Source organism: Hippocampus bargibanti, linkage group LG20 (assembly GCF_051943395.1).
Source record: "Hippocampus bargibanti isolate YZ-2025 linkage group LG20, ASM5194339v1, whole genome shotgun sequence".
Classification (NCBI taxonomy): Eukaryota; Metazoa; Chordata; class Actinopteri; order Syngnathiformes; family Syngnathidae; genus Hippocampus; species Hippocampus bargibanti.
In genome coordinates, this window is record NC_142753.1 from 1094892 (window position 1) to 1109782 (window position 14891).

Here is a 14891-nt window from a genome sequence, read left to right on the forward strand (position 1 = left end):
GAAGAGATAAAGAAGGTGGAGCATTTTAAGTACTTGGGGTCAACTGTCCAGAGCAATGGAGAGTGTGGAAAAGAGGTGAAGAAGCGTGTCCGGGCAGGCTGGAGAAAAATGTCAGGTGGGATGTGTGATGGAAGGGTTTCAAGTTTTGCATTCCCTCGCAAAGAATGCGAGATCTCACAATCTTTTTGCGCCGAGTTGTTGTCTTCCCTCAATAAGCAGCGCGCGGGAAAGTCTACCTGAGCCAAGCTGACCCGGAAGTACATCTTCTTCTTTTCCTTTGGGCAAGCTTTTCCCTTGACGGGGTCGCCACAGCAAATCAGTGTTCTCCATCTTTAGAGGGTTGATGCGCATGTTTGTTTTGGCCAAGCTTTGACGTCGGATGCCCTTCCTGACACAACCCTCTGTATTTATCCAGGCTTGGGACCGGCACAAGAAGACTTATGTCCCTTTGTGGCTACAGAACAAGCAACTCGCTCAGTAAAATGCTCCCAAACACAAAATGGTCATCGGCAACATAAAAAAAGAAGATTGCGAGATCTCGCATTCTTTGCGAGGGAATGCAAAACAAAAGTTTTTTTGTTGTTGTGTCGTTGGGGGCTCCGTATTGAGTAATCCATTGTTTTGTTGTTGTTTTGTTTTTATTGTCATGCGGTGTTGTTTTGAAGCACATTGTACCGATCTGCATTTTTACAAATGAGTATTTACCATAGGTGGAATGCGTGAGGTTTTAATGTGCGACATGGTTCCTGTTTGTGGCACATCAAGGATTTGTGGAGTGTGAGATTAGGGCTGGACGTCGTCATAAATCTCTACGTCCCAATTCAGCCGTGCGGCGGCGGGTGGGCACTTGCTTCCTGTGGTCTGTGATGTCATTGGACATTTGAGGATACGTACCTTTGGATTTTGACCTTGGCTGGTAGGTTTGATTTTTTTTAAATTATAAATTGTGATTGATTGATTGATTTATGAATTCATTCTAGCGTGATATTATCCAGATTTTTTTAAATATTGAATTTATTGATGGAGCTATTTCTCTGCCTTGTATTTCTAGGATGAATTGCTGCTTAAGGGACATTGATGAGATGTCTCAATCGACGGTTGGCGACTATACTATACAGGGTGGCGGAGAGAACTGTCTCTACGCAAGTGAAGGACCAGGCTATGGACACTATGAACCCCAAGCGCTTCACCATCCGCCGTGCTTGGAGCAGGTTTGGCCACCAAGCCAGCACTATCATTATTTGTATGGCAGTGTCCCATCCTGTTTCAAGAGTGATTTTTGCAACACGGAGATCCCTCTCCATCATTGTCATTATCACCCCGAGTATTCCCCTGAGGTGAAATCACATTGCTCGCATGTACAATGGATGCGAGGAGCACACAAGAAAGGTAAGAAATCTATGATTACGATCGTCTCTATTTTAATTCAAAGAGTCGCACTTTGTGTCATTTCACGTAAATGTCGTTTTCTTTCATATCGTCTTTAGCATTTTTTGAATGGAATTAATTAGGGATGACTCTGCGATCATTGAATCAATGACGTCTGGGATTTTCCATTTAAATCCCGGCATAAATCCAAGTCTTGGCGTCATGCAGCAGGTTTCCTTATTGATTGGATGATTATTGATTGGGTGTAGAGGCAACAGAAGGCTCATACGAGATAATCATTAACCTCCACAAAATGTCGAGTCCCAAATTGGGCAATGCATCTGAATCTCCTAAAATGGATGGGCTCACATGGTTATGCCAACCGGTCAGTTTACAATACTGCTTGAAACTTTTAACTTGTAGTTTGATTTTCACTCATATATTTTCTGTTACACTCTTTCTTTGAATCGAGCGACAGTAATGTATCAATGTGTGTTAGGAGAATGCAGCCACAGCCCTGTAACCGTTAAAAATGTTTTTTTTTTTTGTTGAGAATTTGATCTATTCGTCTGTGTAAACTCTCAGTCGTACAGGAGTGGTCCATCGCTGAAAAGGTTTCTTCAGCCGTCATCTGTACAAATTTCAAGGTGTCGGACGTTTCGCTTCTTATCCAAGAGGCTTCGTCAGCGAACTACAATCTTTTGCCTATATATATATATATATATATATATATATATATATATATATATATATATATATATATATATATATATATATATATATATATATATATATATATATCCCTACTGTCCAGACGTGGCGGTGCCCAACTCTGCTATGATTGATCCCTGCTCTCAGGTTGGGGGGAATAATAATAATAATAATAATAATAATAATTATTATTATTATTATTATTATTATTATACTCGTACTACTACTAATACTAATACTAATAATAATAATACGCTTATAAATTTCATTTATAAGCACCTTTCAAAACTTGCAAAGTCGCTTTACAGTCACAGGATTTTTTTTCTGTGGGTGAGCAGTGGCAGCCACACACGTCAACGTTCACTCAACTCGGAAGCAACTGAAATGGATCGAAAGCTAGCTAGCTAGACAACAGATAGCTAATAACTAGCTAGCTAGATAGCTAGCCAGCTATATCGCTATACAGCTAATGACTAGCTAGCTAGATAGCTGGCCAGTATCTATTGCTCACATGTTTGGTATCCTAGGGACAGGAAGCCATACATCCATAACTGTGCTGACTAATGTGGTTAGGAGGATTGCCACGACCACTCAGTGTGAGTCGATGTTTGTTAGACGCTCTCATCTTTGTTAGAGCTTGTCATTTGTATTTTTCGGTCATCCTTTTTGTTTGTTACTTCTGCCTATTTTTGTTCTTATAACTTTGTTGTTTTACAATTAGTTCTCTCTGGCTTTATATAACACCCAAGGACACTTTACAATCAAAAAACAATACACAAAACAATAGACACATAAAAAAAAAGATACATAATAAAACAGTTGATTGAACTAGACCATGAATGCAATTTCAAAGGACAATCGACGCCTCCGGACAAGTAGTGTCCATAATTTGTAACATCACTTCAAATGACTTCTATTGAGTGCATTTTACAAAGATTCCACCGCATATAGCTATACTTTACGTTTTAAGAATCGCGTTGAATATTCATGAAGTCTTGTTTTCGAGTTGATGACGATCCCCATGTGACGTCACGTTTGGACCGCCCCTGACCGAGAAAGCGACACCCAATGCATTTTGGGTACTTTGATTGGTCTGAAAACACCGTGTTGATGGCGAAATTAGAAGGAAAACACATAGTGTGATGGTGAATCGCTCTGTGTTGCACCAAGACTACTATTTAATAGTAGTTGACACAAATTCCCAGCAGACAAATCAGCTCATTTCCAGCGGAGCTTGAGCGCCATCTTGGGCATTTTCTGGGACGCTACATTTCAGTCCAGATGCCTCAAAATGACACGGAATAACTTCTTGAATCGATTGCAAACATTGATGCTTTCCTCTTCAGAACTATTTGAATCATATTCATAACTGGATGAGAAACAAGAAAAGATCTTCTCCGAATCTGAAGCCATTGTTTTAATTCTCGAGCAAGGCAAGACGTCTTGGCGTGACGTCACGAACAAGGGGGCGGGACCTTCTGAAACGCACCATTTCCGAGGTCTTTTTGAAGTCGTTTTGGGACACTTGCAGTCATTTTTATTGGTGTTTTGCATTTGACAAAAAATATCAGCCTGCGTGTGTGTTTTGGCTATTTTAGATACTATAAAACGTTTTTCTGATGTCAGTTAGGAAAAAAAAATTGTGTTGGTTGTCCTTTAAACAGATGGGTTCTGAGGTGGGATTTGAAAGTAGGAAGGGAGTCAATATTACGGATGTTGGGTGGAAGTGAATACCAGAGTTTGGCGGCAGAGCGGCTGAAAGCTCTGCACCCCATTGTGGTGAGATGGGCAGAAGGTGAAGGGAGGATGAGGATCTGATTTATCTGACATTTGAAGCAGGTCAGACAGATCAAGGTTATGGATGGTTTTGAATGTAAACAGAAGTATTTTGAATTCAGGAAGTTACGAAGTTTGATAGGGAGCCAGTGGAGCTGCTGGAGGACGGGGGTGATGTGGTGAAAGGAGGGGTTTTTAGTGATGGCTAAGGAATTTTGGACTAGTTGGAGTTTATGGAGAAAAGAAGTGAGTTACAATAGTCGATGCGAGAGGTGACGAGACTGTGGATAAGGATAGCAGCGCAGTGAGGGGTGAGCGAGGGACGGAGACGGTTAATATTACGGAGGTGGAAATAAGCAGACCGAGTTATGTTATTTATATGGGACTGAAAAGATAGTGAGCTATCGAGGACGACACCCAGGCTCTTGACCTGAAGGGAGGGGGACACGATTGAACTGTCAATGGTGAGTTTGCTTCCATTCGAAACAGACGACTCCGGTTCTTTGTACTGATGGTTAACTCTTGAATGGGATTTCACTTGCATGATGAATGACCAACGACACCACCGTACAAGTATAAAAATATAGCGACTATTGACACATAAACATTTGGACTTTACATCAATGAAATAAATCGTACAAACCATTTTGCCCGCTTTGGCTCCGAAATGGAAGTTTTGATCTTCGTCCTTTTATCTTTTCTTTGCTAAACAGTACAGCGATAAAGCCTGTCCATTCTCGCCGTCTTCTTTGTAAAATGAAACTTCAAAAAAGCGCGGAAAGTAAAACCTGTAGCGGAAGCAACAACAAACCAACGTAATGTCATGAAAAATAAAGCACAGCTAGCTATCTACTAGTCAACTATGGGATAGCAGTCATCGACAAATGTATCAACAGCATTTACAGTGAGAGAGAAACTGTTTGCTTTGTTGAATGTTTATGTAGTCCTAAAACGCAATATTTTGTCATTTCTTGAGCTAAAATACGGATCTCACAATGTTTATTTAAATGCGGACTTCCATGCGGGGGCTCTGTCGCTTTCTACCTTGCGAAAGTCATCAGTCATATTCAAAAAGTGTGGGGATTATATAGACATGTGATTGTAACTGCGTGTTGATCAAGTAAACAGTATTTTCTTCTCTGCCAGGGTACATACCAAGTTACCTGGACAAAGATGAGCTCTGCGTCGTGTGTGGGGACAAAGCGACGGGCTATCACTATCGCTGCATTACCTGTGAAGGCTGCAAGGTAACAAACAAGTCCCTGAATGGATTGTAGAAGCAGATTGGAGAATCTGTGTGAATCACGTGCGGTCCTATTTGATACCTAGGGCTTCTTCAGGAGGACAATTCAGAAAAAGCTCAGGCAAACCTATGTTTGCAAATACCAGGAAAGATGCGCCATTGACAAAGTGACCAGAAACCAGTGCCAGGATTGTCGCTTCAAGAAATGTATCGCAGTTGGAATGGCGACAGATTGTGAGTCAGTACATCGTTTATCTGCAAAAGGAAGCAATAATAACCTAGCATTCTGAGATCTGTCCAAACCTTCCGCTTCGGTTAATTCGCTGATTTTTGTTTTCATTTTGCCCCCGTTTCCCCGAAACCCACAAGTGGTGTTGGATGAGACCAAGAGGCTTGCCAAGCGCAAGCTGATTGAGGACAACCGGGAGCGTCGACGCAAGGAGGAGCTCCAAAAAACAGCAACAGATCAACATGAGCCCTCCGAAAACGAGTGGGACCTCATTCGTATGACTACTAATGCCCATATGGCCACAAATGCTCAAGGAAATTACTGGAAGCAGAAGCGGACGTTTTTGGTGAGAGATTCTCCTCGCCATTTTGACAAAACGGTGTCGTTATCACTGCGTTGTTAATAGTGATGTGTCGTTAGCGAACGAGACGGTTATTACGGCCGAATCTCTGGAGTGAACGAACAAGGAGCCGGAAATGGGAGCCGACTTTTTTTTCCCCTATATTCCCCGCCCCCAGTCTTCGGTTAAAGCCGCACGTGATTGGTCAAGATCCGTGGTTGAGGCGGGATGGGAGAATTACACACACACACACACACACACACACACACACACACACACACACACACACACACACACACACACACACACACACACACACACACACACACACACAGCAGTGAGGAGAACAAGGAGTGGTTAGAGAAACAGAAGTACACTGTGAGTAGCAAATGAAACAGGAAAGGGCTTTCTGGTTCTGGTTCTGATTCTGATTCTGAAAAGACTTCCTCAAAGAATCATACCAGAATCATAGATGACAAAGAATGTGCTGTAGTCCAAGGACAAGTAAAAAAAAAAAAAGCCATAGCTGTTTGTCTAACAACTAACTGCTGGACTTCCCGAATAAGGTCCTCGTTTATACACTTTACATCAAACCCTTCCACAGCCTTGAGCTATCCTGAACTCATCCAATCATTATCTGCACCATTATCTGACATATAATAATAATACATTTCATTTATAAGCACCTTCCAATACCTTCAAGGTCACTTTACAGTCACAAGATATTTTTTTTTTCTGTGGGTGAGCAGCGGCAGCCACACGCGCTAGCGTTCACTCAACCCAGAATAACTCAAATAGATAGAAAGCTAGCTAGCCAGCTAATAGACAGCGAACAGATAATTAGCAAACTAGGTAGCTAGATAGCCAGATAGATAGATAGCCAGCTAGTTAGTTAGTGTCAGATTGGACACTGCGGACAAAGGCTCAAACCCAGAAAGATTGTCTTTTACTGCGGGCAGGAGACATAGCCATTCATGACAGACACCTGAATTCTGCAGCCTTCTGTCAAGCTATTTATTGACAGTATATGCAAATTAAAGTGATACATTAGTAAAACAGTTTTCTTGATTAGAATACCACACCTTTTGAGTTCCAAGCACAAACAGCTGTAAGCAATAAAACATTGTCTTTTCCATGAACTGATAAATTTGTAACCGGACTAATGAGCTCTTCCTGTGAAGGAGTTTAAATTGCTCATGTGATAAAAGAGTTTCCCAAGTCCTAAATTCTGTCCAAGGCCAGATCTCCTAGATGAAGATGACATTTTAACAAGCTGTGTCTGTTGACCTCAGATTGACCCCAGGTTGTCTGTGCTTCAATTGTGTATTCAAGTCACACATGTTAACTAAGCATGAAACTTTTTAATATGATAACTTCTTATTCTCTATCAGTTAGACAGCTAATAGACGGCAAATAGATAGCTAGCTCGATAGCTAGCTAATAGATATCATGGTTAGTGTTAGGTTGAGGTCCGAATCGAATGTTTTAGGCTTCCAAAATACAAAGTATAATCTGAACTCGGTCACAGAGTGCCAGGAAAGATAATGCATAAACAAAAAACGCTTCCAAAAAGCAAGCTGAAGCCTTATAGAGATCTACGCAAATAAAATGACAAGCGGTGTAGATAACAGCCCGTGAGAGGAAACCTTAACTAGTGCGGTGAGGTTCATGGCTGGTGAGGCACTGACGTCATCACAGTCAGATTTACAAACATGAACTCCACAGAGTAGCTTATTCACCATTTGATTGGCAACAGTTAACGTGTTTTGTTTAAATTGTCATGTCTGCATTCTTTAGATGAACTGTAGCATAGAAAAAAAGAATTAAAAAAAGAACGTTATTATCGTGTTACCTTTACTTGTAAATGAAGTCCATGCGCTGCTTCTTCTGAAGAAAGGCATCAATACCTTCTTTGTAGAAGCCTTCTTTATCTTTCTTCAGTTTTAAAAGTCTCTCTATTTCTTTCAATTTAGAGATGTAATCCTCCATTCTGAAAAAAAAGGCCAAGCAATACGAAAAAAGGACTGGATGGTTGCACTTAACTTGCTAACTGTTTACTGTAGCTTGCTCTCACTAATTCTATTATTCTGCAGCCAAGGAGGCGCAAGAATCTCTGTAGTCACCAGCGCCCCCTGTCATGTGGCAGGGGAACTGTTGCCTCAGCTATGCACACAGTTTTGATCAAAATAAATAAACAGTAGTTTATAATGTACAGTGACTCTTCATCATATACACCAGCTAAAGTGTAGAAATTTAGTCCATATACTAAAAGCTTTTGAACACTTTAATAGCGATATGCAGAGGGACAGCAATGCTGTCTCACTGCAGACGAGCCAGCACAGTTAGCATAGTCATTGCGCAATCCACGGTGAGGCTCAGCCGGCTGCTGCCTCACCGCTCGTCTCCACTTAGTATTTGAACGGTAAATGTGAAAAGTCTGCGATTTTGAAGAAAAAAAAATCCAAAAATGGTGAAGTTAAATGGAAAATAACTTTAAAAGTACAAATCATGAAATAAATATAACTGTTTAACGTATTTTTTTCATTTGATATTTCCATGATGACAGGTGAGGCACAGCCTCACCTGCCTCCCCTGACTGCACGTCACTGGTAACTACTACGCTGCACAAAATGAGTTTGACACCCATGATAGCAATTATCTCTCATAACTATGATTGAGTGTGTTGCCCTTGAAATTGTGTTTGCCATCTCTCATAATATTGTTGTTGTTCCCCTTCAATCTTACTTATATGTTCGCCTGCTCCATTTTCTTGATTTCAGCTTTACAATTGCTGTTGATTCCCCAACAGGTGGAGGAAACAATGCTTCTTAATGAAATAACATGTAATTTATTCTATACCTCTGACCAGAACACGGCGGGGATGACTGAAGCTCAGGTATGACTTGCAACTCCACATGTCGACATTCAAGTAGTCATTTAAAGGACAACCGACACCTCCGGGCAAGTTGCATCAGAAATTTGTAAAATCACTTGAAATGACTTCGACTGAGCGCATTTTACAAAAAACTATATACCACCGTATATAGTTATATTTTACGTTTTAAGACTCACGCTGAGTATTCAGGAAGTCTTGTTTTTGACTTGATGACGATGCCCGTAGTGACGTCACAGAGGGAACGCCCCTGAACGAGAAAGCGACACACAATGCATTTTGGGTCCTTTTTTTCATCTGAAAATACCGCGTTGATCGTGAAATTAGAAGGAAAATACATAAATAACGCGATGGTGAATTGTTGTGTGTCGCAGCCAATTGCGGTAACACGCAAAAAGAAGGTGGAAGTTGTGGCAGACACTTTCAGTCATTTTTATTGGTGTTTTGCATTTGACTAAAAATATCTGCCTGCATGTTTTGGGTATTTTAGAACGTTTTTCCATTTTTTTTGTTTCCTAACTGACATCGGAAAAACATTTTATAGCATCTAAAACACTGATATTTTTTAGTCAAATGCAAAACACTGAGTGTCCAAAATCTGCCACAAATCAGCTCGAAACCGGGGATTTTCCGAAAGCCCCGCCCCCAGTTCGTGATGTCACGCCAAGTCGCCTTGCCTTGCTCAAAAGACAAAACAATGGGCTCACGGAGTTCAGATTGGGAGAAGATGCTTTCTTGTTACTCATCCAGTTATGAATATGATTCAAAGAGTTCTGAAGAGGAAAGCATACATGTTTGCAATCGATTAAAGAAGTCCTTCCATCTCAATTCGAGCCGTCAGGACTCCAATGTAGCGTCCCAATTAATGCAAAAGATGGCGTCCAAGCTCCATTGGAAATGGGCTGATTTGTCTACTGGGAATTTGTGTCAACTAGTATCAAATAGTTGTCTTGGTGCAACACACAACGATTCACCATCGTGTTATTTATGTGATTTCCTTCTAATTTGGCCATCAACACGGATCAACACAGTGTTTTCAGACCAAACAAAGTACCCAAAATGCATTGTGTGTCGCTTTCTCTGTCAGGGGCGTTCCCTCCGTGACGTCACGTCGGACATCGTCACCAACCCAAAATCAAGACTTCCTGAATATACATGAGCTGCTGGAAAGGCAGCCACTCTCGCGGATTCCTTTCATCACTTTGCTGCTGTGAAATGTAAATTTCTCCACTGTGAGACTAATAAAGGCATATCCAATCCAATCCAATCCAATATTCAGCGCAAGTCTTAAAACGTAAAATATAGCTCTATGCGCGGTGGAATCTTTGTAAAATAGGCTCAGTAGAAGTCATTTGAAGTGATTTTACAAATTATGGACACAACTTGTCCGGAGGCGTCGGTTGTCCTTTAAGCACCTTCTCACCCCAAAAGCTGATGTTCCCTTTGTTGTTTTATGCTCCCACAACAGCCAAGGTCCCTGAAACAGACTAGATCAGAATGAAATAACTATAGTATACCTACAATGCGCAACAAAAATATTAATTTCAGTCACTTTGGTTGGCCCGTTATGAAACATTAAGTATTGTACCGTCGTTCCCAAGCTTCCCTGTTGCATCAACTGCTATGGAATATGCTCATGAATTCACCGTTTGAATTCCGCAGGCACGCATGTTGTCTAATTTCCCTCAGCACACATGACAATATCTGTGCCGTGGCAGAGGATTTGAAAAACACGGACTCAAACTGAAGACCAACAAATTAGCAGCCGGTGTGCACGCTAGAGGAAAAGCCTTCCTCTGCCACCTGCTGGAGGATCATCACATAAATCAGCTGTTTGTCTTTTATTTTTTTATTCTATTTTTATGCACTAAAATTCCCATCTCCCCTTTTCAGTCTGCCAATAGTGGTCATTCATCCACGGCGAATATCCCTGAAGGAAATAAAGTGGATTTAGACGCATTCAGGCAATTTACAAAAATTATCACCCCGGCCATAAAACGAGTGGTGGACTTTGCCAAAAAACTGCCGATGTTTTGTGAGGTATGTGCCGCTACCGGTTTTATCAGTTTCCGACCATAATCTGTTCCAGAAACCTGTTTGAAAAGCGAGTTGGTGGAAAACGGAATCATTCCATATATTCAATGTCTGCTTTTTTAAAATCGTGATAATGCTTCGGTCACAATGAGATGCGACGCGAGGAAGTGACGTATAAGGGGAGTCGAGTGGTTAATTCACGTGCGCTCAGTTTGGTCGAAAACTGATTTTCGCTTGTAAACTGAGGCATAAAAAACTCGACATTTTTGATCGAGAACCAAGATGTTGGAAAACCAAGGTTTGACTGTAGTTTCGTTGTAAGTGTCATCAATTATTTTGTGTCTGTACAGCGACAATGCGGCTCAACATAAAAATCACACCCGGTTTTGCCACTTCATTCGAAATGCATTTTTTGCAATGACATTTAAGGATAACGTTAGTTTCTTATTCAAATGAGACAAAATTAATAAAAATAATAATAATCATCATCATAATAATAATACATTTGATTTCAAGCGCCTTTCAAAGCTCTCAAGGACACTTGACAGTCACAGACAAGCATAATCCATCCATCCATTATCAGTTCCGCTTATTCCTCATTAGGGTCGTGGGAGGTGCTGGAGCCTATCACATCTGTCTTCGGGCACCCTGAATTGGTTGCCAGCCAATCGCAGGGCACACAAAGACGTACAACAGTCACACTCACACTTAGGGACAAAAAGGGACAAAAAGTCATCACTGATGATGAAAGTATTTTCTGTGTTCTTGTGAACAGTTGCCATGTGAAGACCAGATCATTTTGCTGAAAGGCTCCTGTATGGAAGTCACGTGGCTGCGTGCTGCCGTTCGCTACGATCCAGAGAGCGACACTCTCGCACTGAACGGAGACATGGAGGTCACACGAGGTCAACTGAAGAATGGAGGCCTGGGTGTCGTGTCAGATGCCATTTTCGACCTGGGAGTCTCACTGTCGTCCTTTAACTTGGACGACTCGGAGGTGGCTCTTTTACAAGCAGTTATTCTGCTTTCAGCCGGTAAGCGAAACAGAACAGAACTTGCCAAATAACACCCGCCCCCCCCCCAATACAAATGATACATATATACATACAGACATATGTATATGTTGATGTTGGTAAAGTCTTTTTTGAGAATTTTCGTCTCCCCAATGTATTGCTCTTTACAATCTTCATTTTTACAATCAGAATCAGAATCAGAATCATCTTTATTGCCAAGTATGTAGGACACACAAGGAATTTGTTTCCGGTAGAACACGCTGCACTAGTATCGTTGTCAAAAAAACTGCTAATGTATTGAATAAACTACATTACCTTGTTTTTCATTTTCGAATTGATGGTTTGAAAGTGAAGTAAAAGAAGCTATTTTTATAAAACAGCAAAACCATTCACGAAATCGCCATGGTGGGGTGAGGTTTTATTTGGATTGTTCTTACAACAGACTTCTTAGACCACATAGGCTTAGTTATGCTGATGAGGTGATACCAAGGAAATGGGGCAATCAGGCCAGTCGTATACCCCATAATCAGTCAGGACAATAGAAGTCATCAGTGTAGCCTCAGGGAGTGGTCCTCTGCTCCCCCTGACCTTGGAGCAGGGACCTATCATACCAGAGGTCTGGCTCCGTCACCTCTGGACAGTAGGGATACATGCATAGAGCCGAAACTACCAGCAAATTTTAGTTTGCTGACGAAGCATCTTGGATGAGAAGCGAAACGTCCGACACCTTCAAAAAAAGTACAGAGACGGCTGAAGAAACCTTTTCACCGATGGACCACTCCTGTATGACTGAGAGCTTACACAGACGTTCATTTTTCTCTGTTAACATTCAATCCCGTCCTTCATTTTTGCTGCTCTAGATTTAAAAAATCACCATTGGGGAGAGAGGATCAAGGTTTTCTTCTCTTAAAAGTTAAATAAGAATTTTTATCTTTGTGCTTTTTTTTTTACAATCTGTACAATTCTCATTTATTGTGCAATAATCACATTTCATTGCAAATAATTTCTTCCAGAACATTTTCATGTTGAAAGTCGAGGTGCCACTGTCCTTAAATTAAATCTACTTGGGGCACATCTCATTCTTGACCTGAGATGGCACTTCACCTTTTTCTGCACCGATAATCGATATCATTTGATCATATTTTTAAAAGTGAGAGAAAGAAAGCACAAATTGGCATAGACGACAAATATATTTTCCTTTGTTGCCTATTTTTCACTCAAATTCAACAGACTGTTAAAGGACATCCGACACCATTTTTTTGTTTCCTAACTGACATCAGAAAAACGTTTCATAGCATCTTAAATAGCCAAAACACGCAGGCTGATATTTTTTGTCAAATGCAAAACATCAATAGAAATGAAGGCTCCCAAAACTACTTCAAAATCACCTCGGAGATGCCGAGATTCAGAAGGTCCCGCCCCCTTGTCCGTGACGTCACGAACAAGACGTCTCGCCTTGCTGGAGAATCAAAACAATGACTTCAGATTGGGAGAAGATGCTTTCTTGTTACTCATCCAGTTATGGATATGACTCAAATAGTTCTGAAGAGGAAAGCATACATGTTTACAATCGTTTAAAGAAGTCCTTCCGTCTCATTTTGAGGCGTCTGGAATCCAATGTAGCGTCCCCGAAAATGCACAAGATGGCGCACAAGCTCCGTTGGAAATGGGCTGATTTGTCTGCTGGGAATTTGTGTCAACTAGTATCAAACAGTAGTCTTGGTGCAACACACAACGATTCACCATCGCGTTATTTATGTGATTTCCTTCTAATTTCGCCATGAACGCGGATCAACACGATGTTTTCAGACCAATCAAAGTCCCCTTTGTCAAATAGGCTCAGTCGAAGTCATTTGAAGCCATTTTACAAATTATGGACACAAGTTGTGCGGAGGCGTCGCTTGTCCTCGAAATCACTGTTTTCTCTCGTCAGATCGCCCAGGCCTGAGTTGCGTGGAGCGGATTGAACGCTGCCAGGAGGAGTTCCTGCTGGCTTTTGAACATTACATCAACTACCGTCAACACAAAGTAGCCCATTTGTGGCCGAAGCTGCTGATGAAGGTGACAGACCTGCGAATGATCGGGGCCTGCCACGCAAGCCGATTCCTTCACATGAAAGTGGAGTGTCCAACTGAGTTATTCCCTCCTCTGTTCCTGGAGGTCTTTCAGGACTGAGTCGGGAAAAACAACGCATTTGTTTGAGCACTTCAATGCCTTGTCAGAAGAGGGACTCGTGTCATCACCATATGAGTAGTTTTGCGATCAATTATTTGGACTAGACTCACGACTTTGTGTGTGGGTATGTGTAAATAGCATCGTTGTTTTGTTTACTTTGTAACCTATCTGGGTTTTTCACCTTAAATAACTGTTCCTACCATAGCTGTGAATGTCTGGTTAATTGTACAGGAGGATATGTTATGATTTTTTTTAGTAAATTCATTAAAACGCATGCTAACGCCATTCTTTGATGAGTTCTTTCAGTGGCTGCACAACGTCGTGTGCGGTATTGTACGTTATTTAATCAATTTTGGAACTTGGACAAACAACGAAAAATAACCCCATGAAGCTGAAAGTCAAGACGGGTCAAAGTTCAAAATGCCATTTTGGACATTTTTGAACATTCCGGTTGATAGAGCAAGCAACACAGCTGGCACAATACATATTAAACCGGCGCAAATGTGTTGGGCAATACAAAAGGCAGTCACCCGACCCCTAAAAAAAAGGAAAATACAGTGAGACCTCAACTTACGAACTTAATTGGTTCCCAGACAGAGTGTGTAAGGCGAAAAGTGTGTATCAAAAAAAAAAAAATCCCATAGGAAACCATTAAAATGGGAATGATCCGTTCCTGGGTTTCCATAAAATATACTTTTCAACTAAATAAGCCTTAAAACTACACACAACATACCTTATTCTATGTATAATAAATGTGCTATTGTGTTGTAATGAAAGATATACACTGCATTGTATCATAAAGTCACAAAGAGAGGCACATTACATGAGGACTGTAATTAAAGAAATAAACTGTGCTGTAAAAGAAAGTTTTATTGACCTTTTTGATGGTCGTTGATGGCTTATGGAAGGAGAGTCACCTTCCATAAGGACTGTTGGTAACTTAACCTCTGGTGTGGCTTCTCTTCTTTTTTCTTTGGAGACTCCATCATTTTTGCTGATTAAAAACCTCTTAATTGACACCTGTTGCTTTCTGACTTGTAAGGTCTTACGAAGCTGAGGCATCGCATTATCGTTCATCATGTTGATGATTGTCATAGCCAAAGTCTTTT

General features: G+C 41.1%; 1 protein-coding gene across 1 annotated transcript; it reads left to right on the forward strand.

Moving 5' to 3' along the window:
• The first annotated feature begins 777 nt into the window (after positions 1–777).
• thrb (thyroid hormone receptor beta) lies at positions 778–13782 on the forward strand. Its single transcript, XM_089022995.1, has 9 exons — positions 778–916; positions 1052–1389; positions 5002–5102; positions 5185–5332; positions 5468–5673; positions 8477–8563; positions 10454–10600; positions 11370–11628; positions 13541–13782. The coding sequence occupies exons 2-9, from the start codon at positions 1053–1055 to the stop codon at positions 13780–13782; spliced, it is 1527 nt and encodes a 508-aa protein (XP_088879121.1). The 5' UTR covers positions 778–916; position 1052.
• The last annotated feature ends 1109 nt before the right edge of the window (positions 13783–14891 follow it).

Excerpts from the sequence above, each read along its gene's own strand:
- thrb (XM_089022995.1), top strand. The coding sequence starts at position 1,053 with ATGAATTGCTGCTTAAGGGACATTGATGAGATGTCTCAATCGACGGTT. Across the intron at positions 5,333-5,467 it reads AGTTGGAATGGCGACAGATT|TGGTGTTGGATGAGACCAAG; the intron begins GTGAGTCAGTAC and ends GAAACCCACAAG. Across the intron at positions 5,674-8,476 it reads AGCAGAAGCGGACGTTTTTG|GTGGAGGAAACAATGCTTCT; the intron begins GTGAGAGATTCT and ends ATTCCCCAACAG.